The sequence below is a fragment of the Hyperolius riggenbachi genome, chromosome 11 (genome assembly GCF_040937935.1).
Source record: "Hyperolius riggenbachi isolate aHypRig1 chromosome 11, aHypRig1.pri, whole genome shotgun sequence".
In the NCBI taxonomy this organism is placed as follows: Eukaryota; Metazoa; Chordata; class Amphibia; order Anura; family Hyperoliidae; genus Hyperolius; species Hyperolius riggenbachi.
In genome coordinates this window covers 110,248,135-110,271,206 of record NC_090656.1, presented here as the reverse complement: position 1 = coordinate 110,271,206, position 23,072 = coordinate 110,248,135, and the positions used below count along the sequence as shown (strand labels likewise).

General features: G+C 43.7%; 2 protein-coding genes across 2 annotated transcripts; both read right to left on the bottom strand.

The window, feature by feature from the left end:
- Window positions 1-14,285: 14,285 nt before the first annotated feature.
- LOC137537907 (uncharacterized protein DDB_G0288805-like) lies at window positions 14,286-18,309 on the bottom strand. The gene is made up of 2 exons (XM_068259839.1): window positions 18,067-18,309; window positions 14,286-16,391 (listed from the first exon to the last, which is right to left on the bottom strand). The coding sequence occupies exons 1-2, from the start codon at window positions 18,164-18,166 to the stop codon at window positions 15,397-15,399; spliced, it is 1,095 nt and encodes a 364-aa protein (XP_068115940.1). The 5' UTR covers window positions 18,167-18,309; the 3' UTR covers window positions 14,286-15,396.
- Window positions 18,310-20,966: 2,657 nt separating this feature from the next.
- On the bottom strand, window positions 20,967-22,490 carry LOC137537841 (uncharacterized). Its single transcript, XM_068259794.1, has one exon. The coding sequence runs from the start codon at window positions 22,488-22,490 to the stop codon at window positions 20,967-20,969; it is 1,524 nt and encodes a 507-aa protein (XP_068115895.1).
- Window positions 22,491-23,072: the final 582 nt, after the last annotated feature.

Genomic DNA, 23,072 nt, shown 5'->3' with positions numbered 1-23,072 from the left:
AATTTCTCCCACCCAGCATGGGTATGTGTAAAAATACACCCCAAAACACATTATACTACTTCTCCTGAGTACGGCGATACCACATGTGTGACACTTTTTTGCAGCCTAGGTGCGCTAAGGGGCCCAACGTCCTATTCACAGGTCATTTTGAGGCATTTGTTTTGTAGACTACTCCTCATGGTTTAGGGCCCCTAAAATGCCAGGGCAGTATAGGAACCCCACAAGTGACCCCATTTTAGAAAGAAGACACCCCAAGGTATTCCGTTAGGTGTATGGTGAGTTCATAGAAGATTTTACTTTTTGTCACAAGTTAGCGGAAATTGACACTTTGTGAAAAAAAAAACAATAAAAATCAATTTCCGCTAACTTGTAACAAAAAATAAAATCTTCTATGAACTCATCATACACCTAACAGAATACCCCGGGGTGTCTTTTTTCTAAAATGGGGTCACTTGTGGGGTTCCTATACTGCCCTGGCATTTTACGGACCCAAAACCGTGAGTAGTCTGGAAACCAAATGGCTCAAAATGACTGTTCAGGGGTAGAAGCATCTGCAAATTTTGATGACAGGTGGTCTATGAGGGGGCGAATTTTGTGGAACCGGTCATAAGCAGGGTGGCCTTTTAGATGACAGGTTGTATTGGGCCTGATCTGATGGATAGGAGTGCTAGGGGGGTGACAGGAGGTGATTGATGGGTGTCTCAGGGGGTGGTTAGAGGGGAAAATAGATGCAATCAATGCACTGGGGAGGTGATCAGAAGGGGGTCTGAGGGGGATCTGAGGGTTTGGCCGAGTGATCAAGAGCCCACACGGGGCAAATTAGGGCCTGATCTGATGGGTAGGTGTGCTAGGGGGTGACAGGAGGTGATTGATGGGTGTCTCAAGGTGTGATTAGAGGGGGGAATAGATGCAAGCAATGCACTGGCGAGGTGATCAGGGCTCGGGTCTGAGGCGTTCTGAGGGTGTGGGTGGGTGATTGGGTGCCCTAGGGGCAGATAGGGGTCTAATCTGATGGGTAGCAGTGACAGGTGGTGACAGGGGGTGATTGATGGGTGATTGATGGGTAATTAGTGGGTGTTTAGAGGAGAGAACAGATGTAAACAATGCACTTGGGAGGTGATCTGATGGTGGGTCTACAGGCGATCTGATGGTGTGGGTGGGTGATCAGATTGCCCGCAAGGGGCAGGTTAGGGGCTGATTGATGGGTGGCAGTGACAGGGGGTGATTGATGGGTGATTGATAGGTGATTGACAGGTGATCAGTAGGTTATTACAGGGAAGAACAGATGTAAATAATGCACAGGCGAATTGATAAGGGGGGGTCTGAGGGCAATCTGAGCATGTGGGCGGGTGATTGGGTGCCCACAAGGGGCAGATTAGGGTCTGATCTGATGGGTAACAGTGACAGGTGGTGATAGGGGGTGATTGATGGGTAATTAGTGGGTGTTTAGAGGAGAGAACAGATGTAAACAATGCACTTGGGAGGTGATCTGATGGCGGGTCTACAGGCGATCTGATGGTGTGGGTGGGTGATCAGATTGCCCGCAAGGGGCAGGTTAGGGGCTGATTGATGGGTGGCAGTGACAGGGGGTGATTGATAGGTGATTGACAGGTCAGTGGGTTATTACAGGGGGGATAGGTGCATACAGTACACAGGGGGGGGGGGGATCTGGGGAGAATCTGAGGGGTGGGGGGTGATCAGGAGCACTCAGGGGGCAGTTTAGGGCTTTAAAAAATAGCATTGACAGATAGTGACAGGGAGTGATTGATGGGTGATTAGGGGGGTGATTGGGTGCAAACAGTGGTCTGGGGGGTGGGCAGGGGGGGGTCTGAGGGGTGATGTGGGCGATCAGGGGGCGGGGGGGGAGATCAGTGTGCTTGGGTGCAGACAGGGAGGGCTGCAGCCTGCCCTGGTGGTCCCTCGGACATTGGGACCACCAGGGCAGGAGGCAGCCTGTATAATACACTTTGTATACATTACAAAGTGTATTATACACTTTGTAGCGGCGATCGGGCAGCTAGTAACCCGTCGGCGCTTCCGAACGTCCGGCGGGTTACAGCGAGAGGGGGGGCGCAGCCTGTCGCCGGCGGCTGATCGCGTCATGAATGATGCGATCGCCGCATAACCACGCCCGCCGCCGCCGATGGGCGTATTGCGGTTGTTTGGGCCCAGCCCTTGCCGCCGCCCGCTGGGGGCAGTCCTCAAGTGGTTAAGCCACATAAGGGGTTAGGGGTATAAGTTTCAGCAGTACCTATGATGGAGCCGATTGTTTAAAGGTGTTTTTTAGAAGACACCTGGCACTGCTCCTTGGCTTAACCGACAAAAAAGTTTAACTTTTCTGTGATCATGCAAGTTTGTAAGTGATACGCAAGTGACGCAAATGCTGAGAATGTGGTATAGAGGGACTTAGAAGTAGGGCATACCCAAAGAGCGCTTGGTTACAGGAAGACCAAGAGGTCTTGCCTTCTCTCCCATGGATAACCACCTAGAGCAGAGAAGGTGTGTGAGCACGAGCATTGAAGAGTGAAACATGAAGAAAGAAACCAGGTACTGTTGGGTTCAGAAGCAGAGATCTGCAGATCAAGCCTTTTTAGGGGGGATTGTTATAATTTAAGTAGGCCTCAGTTACTTGAACTGAGTTAGTGAAAAAGGCTTGTGTCTAGAATTGCCCTTTAAGGGGATTTTCTCTTAGAGAGAAAAGAGACAGTTCTGATTTTCAGCAGAACTGGTACCAGGGGCGTAGCTAGAAATGACTGGGCCCCATAGCAAAAAAATGTTATGGCCCCCCCACACACGAGCTTCCAACCCCACGGACCTCAAACCTCCCACCCAAACATTCCTCCAGGACCCTCCACCCCAACATTCCCACACCCCTCTAAGTACAGTCACAGAGGCGCTCACATGCTTTATGGACCTGAACCAGTTTCATATGCTCCTGTACTGCCTGATGAAGCGGGACTGTTGACCACGAAACGCGTTGTGATTTTATGGAGCTGTGAATAAATTGTATATTTTTTACTCTGCATTTGAGTGTATGTCTACTACCAGAGGGAGGTAAGTCCACCTCGACTTCCCTCTTTTTATCATTTTTAGAACATTGTTTTACTCTGCTTGGCGCCTCTGTTCGTACATATTACAGCACTCCTGTACTGGCTGCCGTGCCTGGCAATACTGTGTTTGGCTGGATTGGGGATGATGTGTGGGCTGAAAGGCCTGGCAGTGATGCTGTGGCCTGGCTGGTGGTGATGCTGTGGCCTGGCTGGCGGTGATGCTGTGGCCTGGCTGGCGGTGATGCTGTGGCCGGGTTGGCTGGCCGTGATGCTGTGGCCGATGCTGTGGCTGGGTTGGTGGTGATGCTGTGGCTGGGTTGGCTGGCGGTGATGCTGTGGCCGGGCTGGCTGGCGGTGATGCTGGGCTGTGCTTGGCTGGTTGAAGTAAATGCTGGCCTGACTGGTGGTGATGTGGTGGCCTTTTTGACAGTAATTCTGGGCTGCTTGGCTGGTGGTGATGCTGGGCTGGCCGGCCTGGATAGTTTAGGTAGTGACAGGTGCCCCCTAGTTAAGGTAGCACCAGGAGTCCCCCAGTTCAGGCAGTGACAGGAGCCCCCCAGTTCAGGCAGTGACAGGAGCCCCCCAGTTCAGGCAGTGACAGGAGCCCCCCAGTGTAAGTAGTGACAGGAGCCCCCCAGTTCAGGTAGTGACAGGGACCCCCCAGTGTATGTAGTGACAGGAGCCCCCAGTTTAGGTAGTGAGTGACAGGGACCCCCAGTTTAGGTAGTGAGTGACAGGCGCCCCCCAGGTTAGGTTGTGAGTGACAGGGGCCCCCCAGGTTAGGTAGGGAGTGACAGGGGCCCCCCAAATACAAATGTTTATACAGGAAGTCGTGTCAGAGGCTAGAGAGAGATGCATCCGTGGAGCGCACGGAAGGTATGTATCTGCCGCCGCTGCCCCGCCGACTGCATATAGACTATTTAATGCTGGAGGGGAGAGTACAGAGGGGAGAGCCCGAGGTGAGGGAGGGGGGGCCATTTCCCCTCCCCACCGACGTGCCACCAAGCTTTCCCCTCATGCTGTGACCCCTCCAGCACCTAGCGGGGCATCCTGCTGCGGGCCCCCTGTGACGTAGGGCTCGGGCAGGCCCCATAATAACGCTATGGTTGCTATGGCGATTGCAACGCCCCTGACTGGTACTGAACATTTCCAAGGCTGGCAGTTACCAGGAACATGTCCCTGGTAACAGGCCACAGGCCTAAACTGGCCTAAACTGCCCCAGACCGTGAGGCGGCAGAAAGGTAAACATAGCCAATATTTACCAAACATGGCATTCTTCGTATATAAGTTAGAGCGAGCGGAATATTAATTAAGTGGGTATGTGTTATGACACCACAAGGGGTCTGAGCCAATTGTAGGTGTGAAGGTATGGCTCAGATGATGTCACATTTAACTCTGTAGTGAGGAGTATTAAAAAGCAGGAGATAGGCTGCAGAGGGCACTTACTTTCTGCCTCCTGCCTCAACCTGTACTTTATCTTTATTTATGTTTTGACATTTTGTATGCTGTATATATGTAGTATAGATGTAACGTACTATAGACAGAAGATAAAGACTGGTTACCAATCACCAGGAATGGGACCAAGAAGCTGCACCGCAAAAGACTTACCACAGAATAATCTGCTTGGCTAAAGATGTAACGAACTGTATCTGTATATCTGTTGACTGAATAAACTCCTAAACTCTGAAGTTGGCCTGAGGAGTTCTATCTCCAATGCTGTTGCTGTGATGAGAGTCATGTTTGCAGCTCTTACAAATAAGTTGCTGGTGCCGGAATAAAGGTGTGTTGTGTTGTTGCCAATAGCAACCAACATATAGTTTCTTACACTGGCCACACCTATACCTGGCTACCTATATTGGCCACACCTGTACCTGGCTTCCCTTACTGGCCACACCTATACCTGGGTACCTATACTGGTCACACCTGTACCTGGATACCTATACTGGCCACACCTGTACCTGGATACCTATACTGGCCACACCTGTACCTGCTTCCCTTACTGGCCACACCTGTACCTGGATATCTATACTGGCCACACCTGTACCTGGATACCTATCCTGGCCACACCGGTACCTGCCTTCCTATACTGGCGACACCTGTACCTGGACATCTCTTGGACGAATCTGCCCATCATCGCTAGATGTTTGGCCACCTTTATATTTGTATTAGTGCAATTTGGGCAACTGCAGCTTGGGAGTGTAAATGATCAGAGATTTATTTTGGGGAGTAATTTTGAAATTTAGTTTTGATCTGATTTCATGCAGCAAGCTTTTATTATACTCACTTTTTATGCTAGACCTTTGCTTGACAAGTTTTGGTTATTTACAGGAAAAAAACATTTTTTGCACAGAAATCCAGGGAAAACTCAATGCCGAGGAGGTTGACTGTGTAAGAAAGGCAGCAATTTAAAAATTCCCCTTGAAAATCAAAAGGGTAATTTTGATTGGCTCCACCCACTTTTCTGAATATTAATCCCACTCACGCAGTTGCTAACTGTGTCAAGTTTGAGAATCCTGCCATTAAAGGGAAGGTTCACGCAGGAGCTAAAAAAATAAATAAAAATACAAATCCACTTATCTGGGGCTTCCTCCAGCCCGTGGCAGGCAGGTTGTGCCCTCGCCGCGTCATCGGACGTCCTCCGGGCTGTACTGCGCAGGCGCAAAACTACTGCGCCTGCGCAGTACAGCCCGTAGGACGTCCGATGACGTCAGCGCGCACCAGTGACACGCACGTTGGAGCGCAGAAGAAGCCCGACCTGGCAGCCGGCCTGGCCAGGTCGGGTGCGCCACCGGAGAAGACCGGGAGCCTGTGGAGCCGTGGCGAGGGCACGTCCTGCCTGCCATGGGCTGGAGGAAGCCCCAGGTAAGTGGATTTGTATTTTTTATTTTTTTTAGCTCCTGCGTAAACCTTCACTTTAACAGTGTAAGAAAGGCTGCAGTTTATATTTTCCCACCTAAAAAATGTAGTTGTTACCTCCGCCTACCTTGACACACAGTCACTCAATGATGAACTTTATAAGCTTTGGGGTCCTTGGCATCAATACTAATTCCAAATGAAATAAAACAAATCTGCTTGGCTGTGGGTGGCTACATCCCCTTTTCTGAATGTGAATCCCATTCACCCCAATGACCAACTGTAGCAGGTTTGATATCTGTGCCATTAACAGTGCAAGAATGGCAGCAACTTAAATTTTCCCCTTGAAAATCAATAGGTAAATTGTGATTGGCGTTTGTGGGCTCCACCCACTTTTCTGAATATTAACCCCAGTTACGCAGGGACCAACTGTGCAAAATTTGAGATCCTTGCCATTAACACTGTAAGAATGGCTGCAGTTTACATTTTCCCAGTGTAATTTATTTTGGCTCCACCCACTTTTTGTAACCCTTACACAGTCACCGAATTACCAAGTTTGGAGGCTCCTTGTATCAAAAATGTGTGAATGGAAGCAGTTTACCAACCAAAGAAATCTGATTGGCTGTATGTGGCTCCACCCCTTTAGTGAATTTGAATTCCAGTCACCCAATGAGCGACTGTAGCAAGTTTGAAGCATCTGCCATTTACAGTCTAAGAATGACAGCAGTTTAAATATCCCTCTTGAAAGTCAATAGGTGAATTTTTAATGGCTGTTGTAGGCTTCACCCACTTTCCTGAATAATAATCCCAGTCATACAGTGACCAAGTGTGCCAAGTTTGAAAACTGCAATTAACAGTCTAAGAATAGTTGTAGTTTACATTTCTCCATTGTAAATCAATTGCTAAAATTTGATTGGCTGACAAATTTGATCGCCCAGATGTGCAGAGGAGACGTGAAACCCCCAGAACATAACATCCCAGGTAGTAAGGGATCTGTATACCAAGTTTTGTTTAAATCGGTCAAGGCGTTTTTGAGTGATGGCGGCACATACATACATACATACATACATACATACATACATACACATCCAATTTTATAGATACACTGTAGATTCTATTATACTGTACATCCTTGGAACAATACCTCACACGAGGAAGATGCAGTACTAATCTATTGAAATGATCATTTCCAGAATGAAGTGGGCACCTGAAGAGACATTATCATTATTTATTTACATAGCGCCAGCACCTTTCGTAGCACTGTACACACTACAAACCCGGGGCGTGACTAGAAATCACTGGGCCCCCATGCAAAACTTTGGATGGGGCCCCCTCCCACCAAGGAGCCTGGGGGCTGTACACAAGAGCCTGATGCACTCTGAATAGGTATTGTCTACAAATCTTTGTCTGCAAATTTTTGTACAATTCATAATCAGTGGCTGAGCAGATGCAGTCATTAGAACAATTGTGCAGAGAGCAGAAAGTTTTTTTCTCTCCTTCCACTTAGTTGTCAGTCTCTCAGGACGGGGCCCCCTGTGGCTTCTGGGCCCACTTGCAGGGTCTATTGTTACGCCCCTGCTACACCCCGAATAGTGGTGAGCATAGATACATGAGACGTTCACAATTCTGTACAATCAGGACATCCAGCAATACAAGTACCAATACATGTATAGTTGATGTGTGGCTTGAGACATCACCAATACTGGTACATGTTCATATGAAAAATTACAGCAAAACAGGAAACACTAGGATGCATGTGATGTTTCATTATGAAATAAACATGTAACATTCCAATCCTACGGTACCCATACACCTCTAGCTCTGCCTCCAGATTGCACAGAATGTTGAATCTGAGAGGGATCTGTTATCAAACAGTTATCAATGCAATGCTTGTAGTTTGATGGATGCTTGATTTCTGCTGAAATACTACCGCAAATTGAGCTTGCCAAGTATGGTAGGAATCAATTACTATCTGATTGTATTCCAAACAACTAGAGATTGATCAGCTGCGCTTATATCAGGCCAGAACTGACCCATGCATGGCCAGCACCTAAGACATTAGGCTAGGGGCCTATTTGTTTCTGGCAAATCCCTCCCTCATGGCCCTGAGTCGGCTGCCAGCCCACCCCAGGTCTCCCCTCCAACTACATTGTGGTCACCAGGGCCCTGTGGAGTTTTTGGCAGCATAGCAGCTCACCTGGCGTACGTTAAATAAGGGCGTTGGGAAAAAAGGGCGCCTGGTGTAAACCTTATCAGGAAATAACGTTTAACAAAAATTAAAACCTATTTTGACGATTAATTATAACGTTTATTCAAATTAAATCACTAATTTATGTTTATCGGTTCTCATTTGGTGGAAACGCTATTTATCGATTGTTGTACTGTTAAAAAGCTATTTTAAAATTAAAGTATGTTAAAAAAGGCGACGGGAAAAAAGGGCGCGTGGATAAAACTTTATAATAAAATTTATTGCTGAAAAAATTAAATGTTAAAATCTTATTTACTTAGATTTAATCATAACTTTAAAAGTATAAAAGTTAGAAAATTAAATTACTATTTACTGTTCTTATGCACCGTTTAATACTTACATTAACGTTTACATGATCTTATTAATAAATCATATTTTCACGATTAGTCAAAAGTCAAATAAACGCTGTTTAATGCTTTTTGAGGAAACATACATTAACGTTTAACAGATACAAACTAAAATAAGCTTTTAGATGATGTTATGAATAAATCACTTTATAAGAATTCCGGATAACTCAAATAAACGTAGTTTGATATTTAACTTTTGATGTAAATCTAAGATAAAGATTTACAAAATAGATATCTTACAATGTTTATCACTTTTAAACTCAATTTAATATTACAGATCGAACAAGTGTATTAATATGCATTGTAAATGGACTGATAAAAAATATAATTTTTTTTTGTACTGCTGTAAACTTTTAAATTAAGGATACTTATCTTAACGTAATCACTTCTGAGTATATTGTCAGTACGCGCTATTTAAGAATTTAAGAATTGTCCTTATTTAAGAATTTAAATCATTAATACCGAATTCCAACATTTGAAATGTACTCCTTAGGGTGGCTAATAATTATTCATTCTTTTTAATCCAATCTTACCAAATCTATGTAGTGAAAGGTGAAATTCACTGAATTAACTGAATAGATACTTCATGCAGTTACCTTTATATTACATTGAAATAGCAAGATTGTATGAAAAAGATTGGATCATTAGTGGCCAGCTTTAATTGTACTATTTCATACCTTGCACGGTTTATATATTCTCCAATGACTGCTGCTGTGCCTTTTCACAAGTGGATTCCTTCTTCGGGTTCTTCTTCTTGACGCCTCATTGCAGTTGACTTGCGCTTAAAAGGGGGTAGGGGGGGTAATGTGAAAATGATTTGAATTTACCCTGTGCTTCTCTTGGTACCACGCAGAGGACTCAGGCCACGCCTCCAGTTCACTCCCTTAATTTCAGACTTTCAAGTCTGTGAAGCACTTCGCCTGTGTATCCGGGTCCTCACTCCCGCTGATGTCACCAGGAGCGTACTGCGCATACACAGACCAAGCTGGACTTGTGCCGTACGCTCCTGTTGACATTAGCAGGAGGGAGGACACGGCAATGCTATCGCATTGGTTTTACCACTTTAAAGTCTGAAATTCCATAAGTGCACACGAGGTGTGGCCCGAGCATCCGTGAGTGGCTCCGCGGGCACAGGACGTCTGAGGGGGCACCATGGCAACACCCGGGTAAGTTCAACACATTTTCCCCTGACCCCCTGCAGTGTCCCTTTAACGTACGCATAGTATGTTACCTTCATGTCTTCTTTTTCAGCCAACGGACGAAGAATTTGCTCATCGTGTATAACACTTGTGAATGTCATGAGGTGCTAATGGTGTGGCCTACTTTTCTGTCTTCATAATGCTACTTGCTTATTTATTACTTATGAGTTGATATTAACAGTGGTCTGTGTTCTGTAAGGAAAACAGTAATAAAGATTGCAAAACATGCCACTGACTACATTAGCTGATGACCCTTTTCATCAGAGTAAGGTATTCATTTTCTATAATGGAGCATCAGTGGGCTCTTGAATGCTGTTACAATTAGTGTGGAATTCTTAGATTACACAAGGTACTTGGTGTACAAGCGCACTTAAATATAAATGCATGTACATAGTATACTTATTAAATTTTTAGGTATTTGTGTTGGTCTTGTACCACCAGCCCTTGCCATAAGTTTGTTGAACAGTACCTGGCTATCCTTCTCCATGCTCTATTTTTTTGGGGAAGTAGTTTGCAAGCATTGTCATGGTGTTTTGTGGCCTACCTGTGCTTATGCAACCACGGCCATGTGTGCACTTATTTGCGTACTCAACTGCATTAGCATACTGCAGTACCACATTATGCTAATGAACAGGTTATAGAGAAGAAGGAAACACGTGTACCTGTTATTTAAGTAAAATTTTAAAATATTAGTTACTGTAGAGTCCGAGCCGCTACAAAATTATTTCAGTGTACAAAAGTGATGCTTGGGCTGGTACTAGTTCAAGATATTTTTTATGTAGGCCAATGGGTATCTATAATCTTAAAGGGAAACCGAAGTAAGAGGTATACTTGGCCTGCCATAATAACTTCCTTTTCATCAATAAAATTTTCTTGGCTGGCCTTATGATTCTCTGTCTGTAATACTAAGAGCCATAGCCCCTGAACAAGCATTCAGCAGATCAGGTGTTTTTGACATTACTGTCAGATCTGACAAGACGAGCTGTATGCTTTTTTCCGGTGTTCTTCATAAAATATTGCAGAGATATAGAGCAGTAGGGCTGGCAGGCAACAGATATTTATTATAATGAAAAAAATATGGCAGCCTCCATATAGTAGTTTTTACTACAGTTACCCTTTAACATATAGTGTTAAAGGAGTACACACAGTTACCTTTTAACATCTAGTGTTAAAGGTGAACACGTCTAAATTTGAAGATGAATTTTTTTAACAATAGTTATTTCTCAACGATTACTTATGTTTTCTCTAACTCCTATAAGAAATTGTCCACACATTTTGCATTTCAAATAAAACTTTAATAGAACTGTAATATAAAAATTTTTTCTCTTTAAATATACATCATACATAAACATTGAAACAGATGTAATAAAACATGTTTTTACTTATTACATACTTCCAACAATCGCATTTGCAAGGAGTGATCAAAACTTACAAAAAATTACAAAAATTTAGCTTTCTCCATTCCCTTGTTGCCGAAGATATACATGTATATCTTAGTTTGCTGTCCGCAAGCATGTTGTTCTGCATGCAAGTTGTAGAGCTGCATTACTAATTAAAGTGAACCTTGAAGAATACCACAACATACATTTGACATTATGAGAAAAAGATGTGTATGTACAGTGCCTAGCACACATATAACTTTGCTGTTCTCCTGTTATTTCTTTCCCTCCCTGCTTGAAAGAGTTCAATATCAGGTATGTAGGTTGCTGACTCGGTCTTGACTCAGACAGGACGTGAGTACAGTGTGATCCTCATTCATAATTAATTTCAACTATAAAACACTTTAATAGAATACAATGGCTCCAGAGAGCAAGACCGATGAGAAAATAGGCGAATTTCTTATCAGTGAGGGTCACACTGTAGTCACTTCCTGTCTGAGTCCGGACTGAGTCAGCCACTTACATACCTGATATTGTACTGTTTCAGGCAGGCAGGGAGGGAAAGAAATAAGAGGAACACAGTGTAGTTCTATGGTAGACGCAGTTGTATGTGTGCTAGGCACTGTGCATACAGATGTTTATTTCATTATGTTACATTTCTGTTGAGGTATCCTTGAAGGCCGAAAAGAAATGAGTGAAACTCAGCTGGGGCTTGCAAAGAGACACTGAAGTGAGACAAAATCTCGCTTCAGCTCTTATATATAGCAGGGGCACGTGTGCCCCAGCTAAAACCCCGCTATCCCGCGGCTAAACGGGGGTACCCGACCCCCCAACCCATCCCATGCCAAATCTACGAACAACTTGGTCGTAGATTTTGTTCTTTCCTGGAGGCAGGGGCTAACGGCTGCAACCCTGGCTCCATGCGCATATATCAGACGTGCATCGCCGCCTCTCCCCAGGCTCTTTCAGTCAATGAAGACTGAGAGGGGCGTGGTAGAGGCAGAGGTACGCCTCTGACTGACGCGCATGGGGCAGGTCTGCAGCGGTTAGCCCTGCCCATACCAGGAAGCGCTCACCCGCATAACGGATGGAATTTTGGGGGGTAAGGGACCAACATTAAGAGGCGGGATAGCGGCGTTGTAGCAGGGGCACGCATGCCCCTGCTGTATATGAGGTCTGAAGCGAGATGTAATCTCGCTTCATACTCTCTTTAAGAGCACCGAGCATCTGAAGGGTGCTCTTGAAGTCACTACATGTCCCCCATTGTACTGCGGCGGACACTTCTTGTTCTTTTATGAGAGATTTTGGCAACAAGTTTGTGCAGGCAGCGCTTTGTGAATGTAACATTATGGTTTTTGATTAATAATTCCTTTACAGCATCATTATCTTTAACAATAACTAAAAGAACACTATGTGCAAACAAACAGATAAACAACAACAATGTAAAATTTGGTGTACATTACTTTTCGCCTATGCTGATGTCACTTTCATTCATAAATGAATTTTTTGGACAAAGTCCATTTTTGGTTACTTGACTATGTGTTAAGCTTAAGCTATTTACCACATACTATTTCAACTAGATGCTGGGTGTGTTTCCTATTCTGGACAGACTCCTTTTCTGTCCAAAATTTTGGTCAATAGTGTATAAAAACTTTGTTTTGTCTGATAGCGACAATTGACTGTAAGTGACAGTAACATAAGATAAAAGAAATTGTATGGCACCGCAGCTCGGCCGGTGCATTTTCCTCAATTGTGATCTTTTCTCAGGCCTTGCTCTTAAAGATAACCGGAGGTGGGTTTGAAATATATTATCTGCATACATAGGCTGGATCTGCCTATACAGCCCAGCCTCTATTGCTATCCCAAACCCCCCTAAGGTCCCCCTTTACTCTGCAATCCCTCATAAATCACAGCCACGCTGATGACAAACAGCTTGTCAGAGGTGGCTGTGTTTCTATGAATAGTGTCAGCATGCTGCTTTCCCCCCACTCCTGCATAACTCCAGTCCCGCCCTGCATCCCTTCCCTCCTTGATGATTGGAGGGAATGGACGGGGGCAGGGAACGAGACCGGAGGGAAGGGCGGTGGAGCAGCTGAGACTGACACTACTGATGTAAACACAGCCTCACACCACGGCTGTGATTTATGAGGGATTGCATAGTGCAAGGGGACTGGAGTGGGGTTTTGAGTAGTAACATAGGTTGGGCTGTATAGGCAGATCCAGCCTCTTTATGCAGATAACATTCTTTAAACCCTGCTCTTAAAGTTCCTCCTTAACTTATTGGATGTATATGACTTATTTGAGTAGGCCATGTAAGTATTGGCAGGGCCGGCCCGCCCATGAGGCGGGGTGAAACGTTTGCCTCAGGCGGCGCTTCTGAGGGGGCGGCACCCGCCCGTCCGTGGGTGTGGAGTGCCGCCCGAGCTGGAGGTAAGAGCGGGCAGGAAGGGGGTATTGGGGCTAGCGGCGGGGAGGGGGGTCGGACCCCCCCCATCCCTCGCCTGGGTCCCCCATCCTCCGCTCCCCTCCAGCTTGTTATGCGCGCTGGCTGGCTGGCTGGCTGCGGCTGTAAGAGGCAACGGGCGGGGATCACTCACCTCTTCCTCGTTCCAACGTGCGCTCCACTGACGTCACTTCCTGCGGCATAGCAGGAAGTGACGTCAGTGGAGCGCAGGCTGAACGAGGAAGAGATGAGTGATCCCCGCCCGTTGCCTCTTACAGCTGCAGCCAGCCAGCCAGCGCGCATAACAAGCTGGAGGGGAGCGGAGGACGGGGGACCCAGGCGAGGGAGGGGGGGGTCCGACCCCCCTCCCCGCCGCTAGCCCCAATACCCCCTTCCTGCCCGCTATCCCCTCCAGCTCGGGCGGCCCCCCCACACCCACGTGGGGCGCAGCGGCGATTTCTTTAAAGTTTGCCTCAGGCGGCAAATGGTCTAGGGCCGGGCCTGAGTATTGTTGTATTGTAGGCAATGACTGAAGTCAGTGAAAATGACAGAGCCGTTATAAGTATCCAAAGAATGGATACGTTAACTTTTACTTTTACAAATTAAATCTTTGAACAGTTGTGAAGATCAACTTGCATTACAACAACATAAATAACTGTTATTCACACTATGCTGAGATTGAGTAATCCAAAATGATTACTCACTTTGAAATAACTTCAAACAACTGTAAGAAATATCATCTTAGGAGTAAAAAAAATTTTCCATCAATGTGCATAGTTTGAATATGTTACCTTATTTAGCTATCTATTTTGAACATTGTACCCCAAAAATGTTTTTCAAGTAAACAGTAACGTGACATGTAATCATGTTAAACCTTACACTTATGGATACACAGTGATGGGGTGGAGTGAAAAAGATTAGAAGCTTCCCGATGCTTGTAATGGTTCATACACAAAGACACTTGGTTCCCGCAGCTAATCACCGATGCTCGGGCTAAGCGTCGGCTTCAAGGGAAACAAAGAGGAAAGTGAAATTATTTTATACATACATGGGTCTTAACGCAGCTCCACAAACAGTAATCGCTCCCACAACGCGGTCCTACGCTTCCTCCTTTTGCCTGGTGTGTGTCACATCCTTAAAGGGGAGGGTACACATTAAGCCAGTGAAGTGCGCTCTGTGCGCATGTACAGCAGCCGCTGGAGAGGTAAGCATGGAGCAGACTTCCGACTGGACAATCACCAGGGAAGGACGTGACCCACAATACAAAACGGAGTACATTGAGGATCCCGTCGTGGGAGATATTAGTCTTTATGTAGCTGCTGGAAGACCAAGGTATGTACAAATAACTTTACCGCTTTCCTCTCTAGTTCCATTTAATTTATGAAGATTAAGACTTTAAAGTATAAAATCCATGGTCCCTTCTTCCATCTCCTGAATCATGCTGATGTCAGTAGTAGCGTACTACGGACACACAGAACACTGTGTGCCTGCGTAGTACGCTACAGCTAACACGAGCGTGAGGAATGGCACGCCAATGCTTGTATAGATTTTATTAAACTACAAGGTCTCACATGCCTTTTTAGCAAACTGTAGGCCAAGCCAAGAGCATGGTTCATTACCTGGACGGTCATTGGATGCCCGCGAGTGACCATTACAAGCACAGGTAACCTTAAAAAAAAAAAAATGTGTGAATCCTCATATTTTCCATAGTAAAATAATGAAATCCTTGATTTACATTGTGTTTACAGATCGCAAAAGAGCAGGGTTTTTTGGGGGGGTTTCTGAAAAAGAACTTCTTATTTTGTTATGGGCATATGTTAATTTTTTGGGCAATGGGAAAAAAAATGGTATTACTGTTGAAGTACTATTCCGTAGCTCTAATCCTCGAAATCGGAACTCTCTGCCTGTCTGTAATTGTTTTTGTGTTTTCTACGCTTGTTTTTTTGTTTCATTTCCTTCAGCATTCCCTTTTGGTTATCCAACATTTGTTTCTGTCCCTCAGCTATGGTAGCCAGTAACTGTAGAGTTGTTTGTTGTACCTCTAGTAATTTGCATGTCATATCAAACTCCCTGTTGTGAGCAGGCACTATTTGCATACTACCACTGCAAGGTGTAGTACTTAGTTGTGCATGTTTGTAATATGGTTGAACGGCTTGACAATTAGATTTGGCTTTACTTTTTCTACCTGATGGTACCTGTGACTTTTGTTTTCCTGCTCTGCCAATAACTATGTCTTCACTAATACTACTATTTTGTGAATCAGAGTGTAAATTACCACAACCACTATCACTTCCAGCATGTACTGCATCATGAACTTCAAAATCTACCGATGGTCTGCAACTTGGACGACTGACATTCGTAAGCACGTTATCAGTGGATTTTTCTTTACCTACACTTCGTTGACTTGATTGCTGCCTATTGTTTACATTGTGTGCACAATCATTATCATTAGTAACCAAACTATCACTGATGTTGTTAACATTTGTGGTAGTAGATTTTTTTTTCGATAATTTAACTGTATTTTGTACTGCAGTTCCGTCTGTTTGCCTTGTATGTTGCGTATCAGAGACTTTTGTCACGTTAAGTAACTCACAATGTTCCTGGTTTTTACCGTGTCCACGCTTTTCTGATCTTCTGCCATTTTCTGCCATTTTGTTTCCAACACTGCTTTTATCTGCTGTTGCATTGCAAGAATTAGCTTTCTGTGGAATGATAGTGTGATTATTTACCTTCTTTACAGGTAAGTTCATTGTTTCTTGGTCTCTTTCTGAAGGTTCTTCAGGTTGGTCATGCTGATTTGCAGTGTTTGACGAAGCGTAGCTTGCGTAGTCTGGTGGATTGGAGGTTTTCCTTTTTCTGTAAGGTCTTGTAACTGGTTGAGAAGGAGAACATTGAGTTCATGTGGTTTGATATGCATACAACCTTCACATACAACAATTAAAACTACAAAAAAGTGTACTTCAAAGTAATTAAAGTTTCAAAAACCATTAATATATTAAGATGCATCGTAGTGACTGTTAGTAGTTGAAAAACAAAACCACAATGCTGAAATAGTCCTGCAAACACTGTTCTCTTAATATACATACCCATCTCATCAATTAGATCGCTGTTTTCAAAAATGTTTTAACTTTTCATACCTCACAACCTCCATTGGTCTTTATAAAAGCAATATAATAACAGGGCTAATACAACAATGGTAAAATACTGTTAGATTACGCCCCTTTTCACAAGGTCCATAAAATTTGCTTTTTTAGCTTATGGGCTTATAAAAAAAGAGTATAACATATGCCGGATGAATTTTGAAGGTGAGCTGTTGTGAAGGTGACCTTGATGCCTATTTTGAACAATGGTTGTAAAGCGGAGTGAGGAAAGTAAAACTTATTTAAGAAGTGATAAAGAGTCTGGCATATATATATATATATATATATATATATATATACATGTAAGCAATGCTACTTCACTTGCACTGCTTGTGATCATCTACCTTTAAAAACATTACTACTAACCCTTGAATGAATAAGCAGGATTTTTTTATACATTACAACAGTAATGTACACTTAAAGACACCAAATGGATAACACGGTCATACATGAAAAAATTAAGGACCGCGTAAGACACATTCGGGGCGTCAAAGTGGCAGCCTTACGGACCGCCAAAGGCGCAAACGTGGCGGTTAACGAAGGCGTGCCCGGGGAGCCATCGCGTCACTGACGACGTGCGTTGCCCACTGCAACTGGTTCCGTCCACAAGCAGCTACAGCTTGCTGGCCTTTTCCAAGCGCTGGCGAGCTGCTAACTCAACCATCGACGCATACCAAGCATATGATTTGTTTTTCAATATATACTAAGCGTATCATACAGGCTGCCTCCTGCCCTGGTGGTCACAATGTTTAAGGTACCACCAGGGCAGGCTGCAGCCACCCTAGTCTGCAACAAGCACACTGATCCTCCACCACCCCTGGCCCCTGATCGTCACAGCAACACTCCGATCTTCCCCCGGCCAACCGCCAAACCACCTACTTCAAAACAAAACATCCACCTAATCACCCATCAATCACTCCATGTCACTTTCTTTCAAACTTTTTATTTGTTTATGGACCTAACTGCCACCCGGGCCCCCCCAGCACCGTTCATTCTCCCAGACCACACCATCCACCACCCCTGTAAACTGTACACTGTCCCCCCTTGTAATAAGCCAACGAACATCACCTTTCAATCACCGATCAATCAGTCATCAATCGTTAGCTGTCACTTCCAACCATCACATCAGAACATAACATGGCGCTAGTGCGCATATGATTACCCTTCCACGACATTATTACTCTCTAAAAACTGTCATCCTATATGCTCCCTAGTGCATTGTTTACATCTGTTCTTTCCTCTAAACACCCACTAATTAACCATCAATCAATTAACCTTCAATCACCCATCAATCGTTCACTATCACCCCCCCTAATACTTTGCAGAAGGGACATCTAGTGAACCTAAGGATGCATATTATTTACATTTATTGAACGTTAAAATAAATTTATTACAATTTGTCCTTACCGAACCGTCGAGCAACTTTGGGCATAGACCGCACTGTATTTCTAACTAATTCTTGCCAGCGGTTATACTCTGCATCCTGTATGTCTCGGTCTTCCATCATCTTTACAACGAGACGTCTACACTGTTGAAACCGCTTTCTGCATCTCTCTCCTGTACGCCTAACCTTTTTAATTTCGGAAACCTTGGTAAACAAAAATGTAGCAAGAAAATGAAAAGTTTAAATTAAGCAGTGCAACCCTTAATACATATACAGGCCATTGTGACGCAAAGTGCATACATAAACTTATTGGTAGTTAATACAGGCACATTATGATGTCAATGCAGAACTCTGCCTTTTTCATAGAGTTCTTCTAAATTTATCTTTTGACAGGTGCATCCAAAAATGCTACATATGCTTACATGTACAATTTTGAAGACAGCAGTATTAATTTTTAAGGCATAGTACCTGTGCCTGTCTTCTCTAGAGAATAAAGCGTCTGTGGAGTATGAGGTGTTATTGTGAAGTCAACTTATGCCGGAATCAAAGAGTTGATAGTGCCTAAGCATCCCTATCAGTGTGCACCGAACATTTAAACATATACTGGAATATAAATTGAAGGCATGGCTAGCAGAAAAGTGTTGTGGTTGACTAAATTCTCAACCACAAAAAAATGTTGTTATCTAAAATTTTCAACTCCTGGTGTTCTGTTACAAAAGTAATTCAAATATTAACAGTCATTTGAATGAAAACAGCAGAGAGATGTGGTTAAAATTTCCCTTCTTGATTAAACATTAAAGGATACCGGAGACTGATGAAAATTAAAGTATTATACATACGTTGGGCTTCCTACAGCACCCTTCAGGCTAATCAGTCCAGCGCTGTCCTCAACCATCCGGATCTACCGCTATGAGTACTGGAAATTCAGCCAGTCATCGCTGTCCGTCCACATGTCGCTCACACAGCCAGGAACATTTTTCACCTGCACAATAGTGCTGCACAGGTGTACTATGCTCCTGAGGACAGAGTGTGTATGCACAGTACATCCGACTGGCTCAAGTACCATCACTACATAGCAGAACATCACGTTGGATGGAGAAGGACAACGATGGACTGATTGGCCTGAAGATGGCTGCAGGAAGCACCAGGTATGTATAAAAAAATATTTTCTTCTTTCTCAGGTTTTCTTTGTTACACAGTAGTACTATACTCTACATATGCATTACTATCCGAGCTGCAGGGAATCCAAATACATTTAACACAGAGGTGTTGTTTTTTTACAATCTCCTCATTCCACAGCACACTACCTGCACATCATTCTTACATGAACCCACATTTTACTTGCCTAGGGCCTTATATTTGTCCTTTCTTCTGGATTGTACCGTTCACAAGTACTCAATCTTAAGAAGGACTATTTTTATTTTACAGTGAAACAATTTAGTACTCTACACTTCCTTCTCACTTCTGCTGTCTGTTAAAATGCATAAGATTTGTAATGTTAGACAAGAATGTAATGTCACTTAATTGTAATAAAAAATATTGTAATGTGCAAATTAAAGGAGTTTGCGTCGAGGAGTCTTAGTCGGAGGCTGAGTTGGAGGAATCTTAAACTGAGGATTTTCAGTTGGTGTTTTTTTGGACAAACTACACATGATGAGGGATAACACCGAGTTACTAAGGATGGCGTGCCAAACCTCATTAGGATCCTGAGGCTTCACGCTACCTAGGTGAGTAGCCACGCAGGTGATATTTTCGGAATTTCAAATGTTTTATAATTAATTATATTTACTTAATTCCTACACTATTATTGCTGTTACAAATATGCAGTATTTATGTATGTCAACTTGCAACTGTCTTCCAACTAGGCCTGAAAGATAAATCGAATTTAAATCGAAATCGCGATCAACAAGTTCACAATTTCGGATTCGTGTAAGTGGTCAATATCGTGACATTTCCACAAGGGGGAAGTTTGGAGACACTGCTTGAAACGTCAAAATCACCGTGTATGTGACCCGCAGTGTCAGTCAGATCTTCCACAGGAGTCCAACGCTGTCCATCCTCTCTTGCCGTCTGCTGGTTCTTGTGCACGGCATACTTCCTGGTTCCTGTATGTCATGTGACATACAATAAGTAGGCCATGCATTAGAGCCTGCAGGACACGAAGTTGATAGACTGGCATCGCTAGGCTCATGCTGGAAGGTAGGTATAGAACTACCGCAGCTTAGTGGACAGAGCGTGCACAGGGAGACAAAAAGGGAACAAAAAGAGACACAAAAGGGACAAAAGAAAGGCCCAGAGGGGGCACAGAGAGACAAAAGGGGCACAAAGAGAGACACAAAGGTAGCAAGACAGAGAGAGGCCAAGATGGTGCAGAGAGAGACACAGAGGGGACAAAAAAAAAAACAGGGGACACTGAAAAAGACGGGGCACAATAGGGGGAGAGACAGAGAGAGAGAGAGAGAGAGAGAGAGAGAGAGAGAGAGAGAGAAAGGGGGCACAAAGACACAGAGTGCAGAAAGAGAGACGGGACAGAAAGACACAGAGGGGGAACAAAGCTTAATTTGAAGCAAATCGTGAATCGAATCGAAATCGTGATTTGCAACAGAAATCGCTCAATTCAATTTTTTCATACAATCGTTCAGGCCTACTTCCAACTATACAGAATATTATAATCAGCTGCTTTCAAATGACCTTTACTGCGTATTCACTATCTTGTCTCAGGGGCTAAATGAAATGGAAATTTCTCATTACAAACAGGTAAGAGGAGATTTCAGTGCACATAACTGAGGTCAAGCAAATTACAACACATGTGAGGGGCATGTAGATAACAACATTATACATTTGAATGACAGATTTGAAAAAAAAGTATGTTACAAAGAGGTAGTACACTATTAAAAAGATACAGTACTTTTGGCGTTAATTCTCAGTATTGAAAAGTAATCAATGAATTGGTAATGATAACTTGATAGAAATTTGTGTTTACCTTTTCTCCTATGTACTTCCACTTCTGATTTTTCATCCGACGAACATCTTCATTCTTATCCCTCTTTAACAGAAACTCATAATCTGCACATACGAAGCGACACAACATCAGATTTTCTGCAATTGTAAATTTTGGCATTCTACTAATCCCACCTTTGGATTGCTGGGAATTATTAATGATCGTTTCATTAAAACTCTCGTCCACGTTATTTGCATTGGCCTCTTCGTTTGTTTGCATATTACCATGCCTGCCCATGTCAGAATCATTCCTATGCAATTCAGAATTGTCTAGTACATTTTCATTCACAACAACCACATCAGAATTCTCTGGTGCACTGTCATTTGCATGATCTGGAAGCACTGCAATTCGTTGTCGGTTATGATTATCACAGTCATTAACTTCTGAAATAAGTGTGTCAGTATCAACATCTTCTTGTGAATCATTATTATCTTCAGCACTGTCATGAACTGAGTACTCATCACCAAGAAAACTGCTATCATCATCTCCCCAACCGTCTGAGGAGCTTCGGTTTCCTTGAAAATCATTGACGCTGGTTGTAGGTTCATAATCTTCATAATTAGATGAACCTTGTTCACTATCCTGATCCTCTACACATTCTTGTCCTTCTGCAACATCCTGAACACTCTTATTGTCATCCTCCTCTTCATCATCACAATCTCTGTGTTTTGAATTATTGTTATGCTCCTGTACATTTTCTGCATCCTTAGATTGATTAAAATAATTTTCCTCATGCACATTCGCTTGGTTTGCATCTTGGTCAGATTCCTTTTCTGTATGTCCAATGTCTAATTCCCTATCAAAACTAACATGCACATCATTCTCAAGGGTCTCCACCGTGTTTTGACAGGCAGGTCTTGTACTGAGATCTAATGCTTCCTCGCCCTCATCGTCAGAATCAATGTTATCATCTAGTGCAAGTCTGAAGTTCACAATTTCACTTGCGGTATCAATAAGTAATGGTTCACGCATAGAAACTCCTTCAAAATTGTCCATCAACTCCATATCTATGGGATTTTCACTACTAAGATTGACGTCATTATTAGAATTTGAGGCCTGCTCGTTCATGGAACCTTCGTGCGTTTCCTCAACTAGGCCCTGGTTTTCTAAGTTTTGGTTTTGTGATGATGAATCTTGATTATTTTCTAAATTCACAATATCTACAGGACTAGCCACAGTTGCTTTCTCCATAGGTACTAAAAAAATTGTAACTGTTTGGGATTGCTCATCTACCACTGGCATCAATGGCTGCTGCGTCACACTACTTGTGTCAGACAATGTCTGACATGCGTCACCTGCATTGACGTTTTCGTCCTCGGGAATCTGCTCAGATACCTCTTTTTTCTTGTTAACACGCTTTCCGTGAGCTGCACCGTGCTCGTCGTCGCAGTTCCCACATCGCCGCTGTCTGGAGATCCTAGTGGGACGTCCGCGTTTGCCCGGCATTGTGTTTCGCTGTCTCGTCACGGCACGCCACCTCTTCTCCACCACAGCGCCAGAGGAAAGGGCGTAACTGGCCGCAAACCATACGTAATCACGTGTGCGCGGGACTTAACTCCCGTCACGTGACTTCATTCCCGCGGTACCCGTACTTCAGAAGCGCAGATGAAGTTTCCCTGACGTCAGGAAATTTAATTTAGATTTTAGCGCGCCCATGACCAAAATGCGGGAGAGTATCTGATTTGTGAAAAAATGACACGTCACCAAATAAAGATTTTGCTAACCAATCACATGCCTATTTTTTTTTTTTTTTTAACATAATTCATTTCTGCCTGTTTGATTGACACAAGTGAACACCAATGGGGAATTGAGAATTTTTTTATACTGTACATAAATGCATCCTTCAGTGTGTGTTAGCACACACTTGTCCGTGCACCAGTGATCAATTTATTAGTGAGAACTCCGTCAGCATAGTTGAAGAAGGATTCCAGCTTATGAATGTGAGTTCAACAATACTAATGTATTGAGTATATGTTTCTAAATTTAAAGGAGATAATGTATTTTTCTGTTTGCGGGTAGAAATATTAA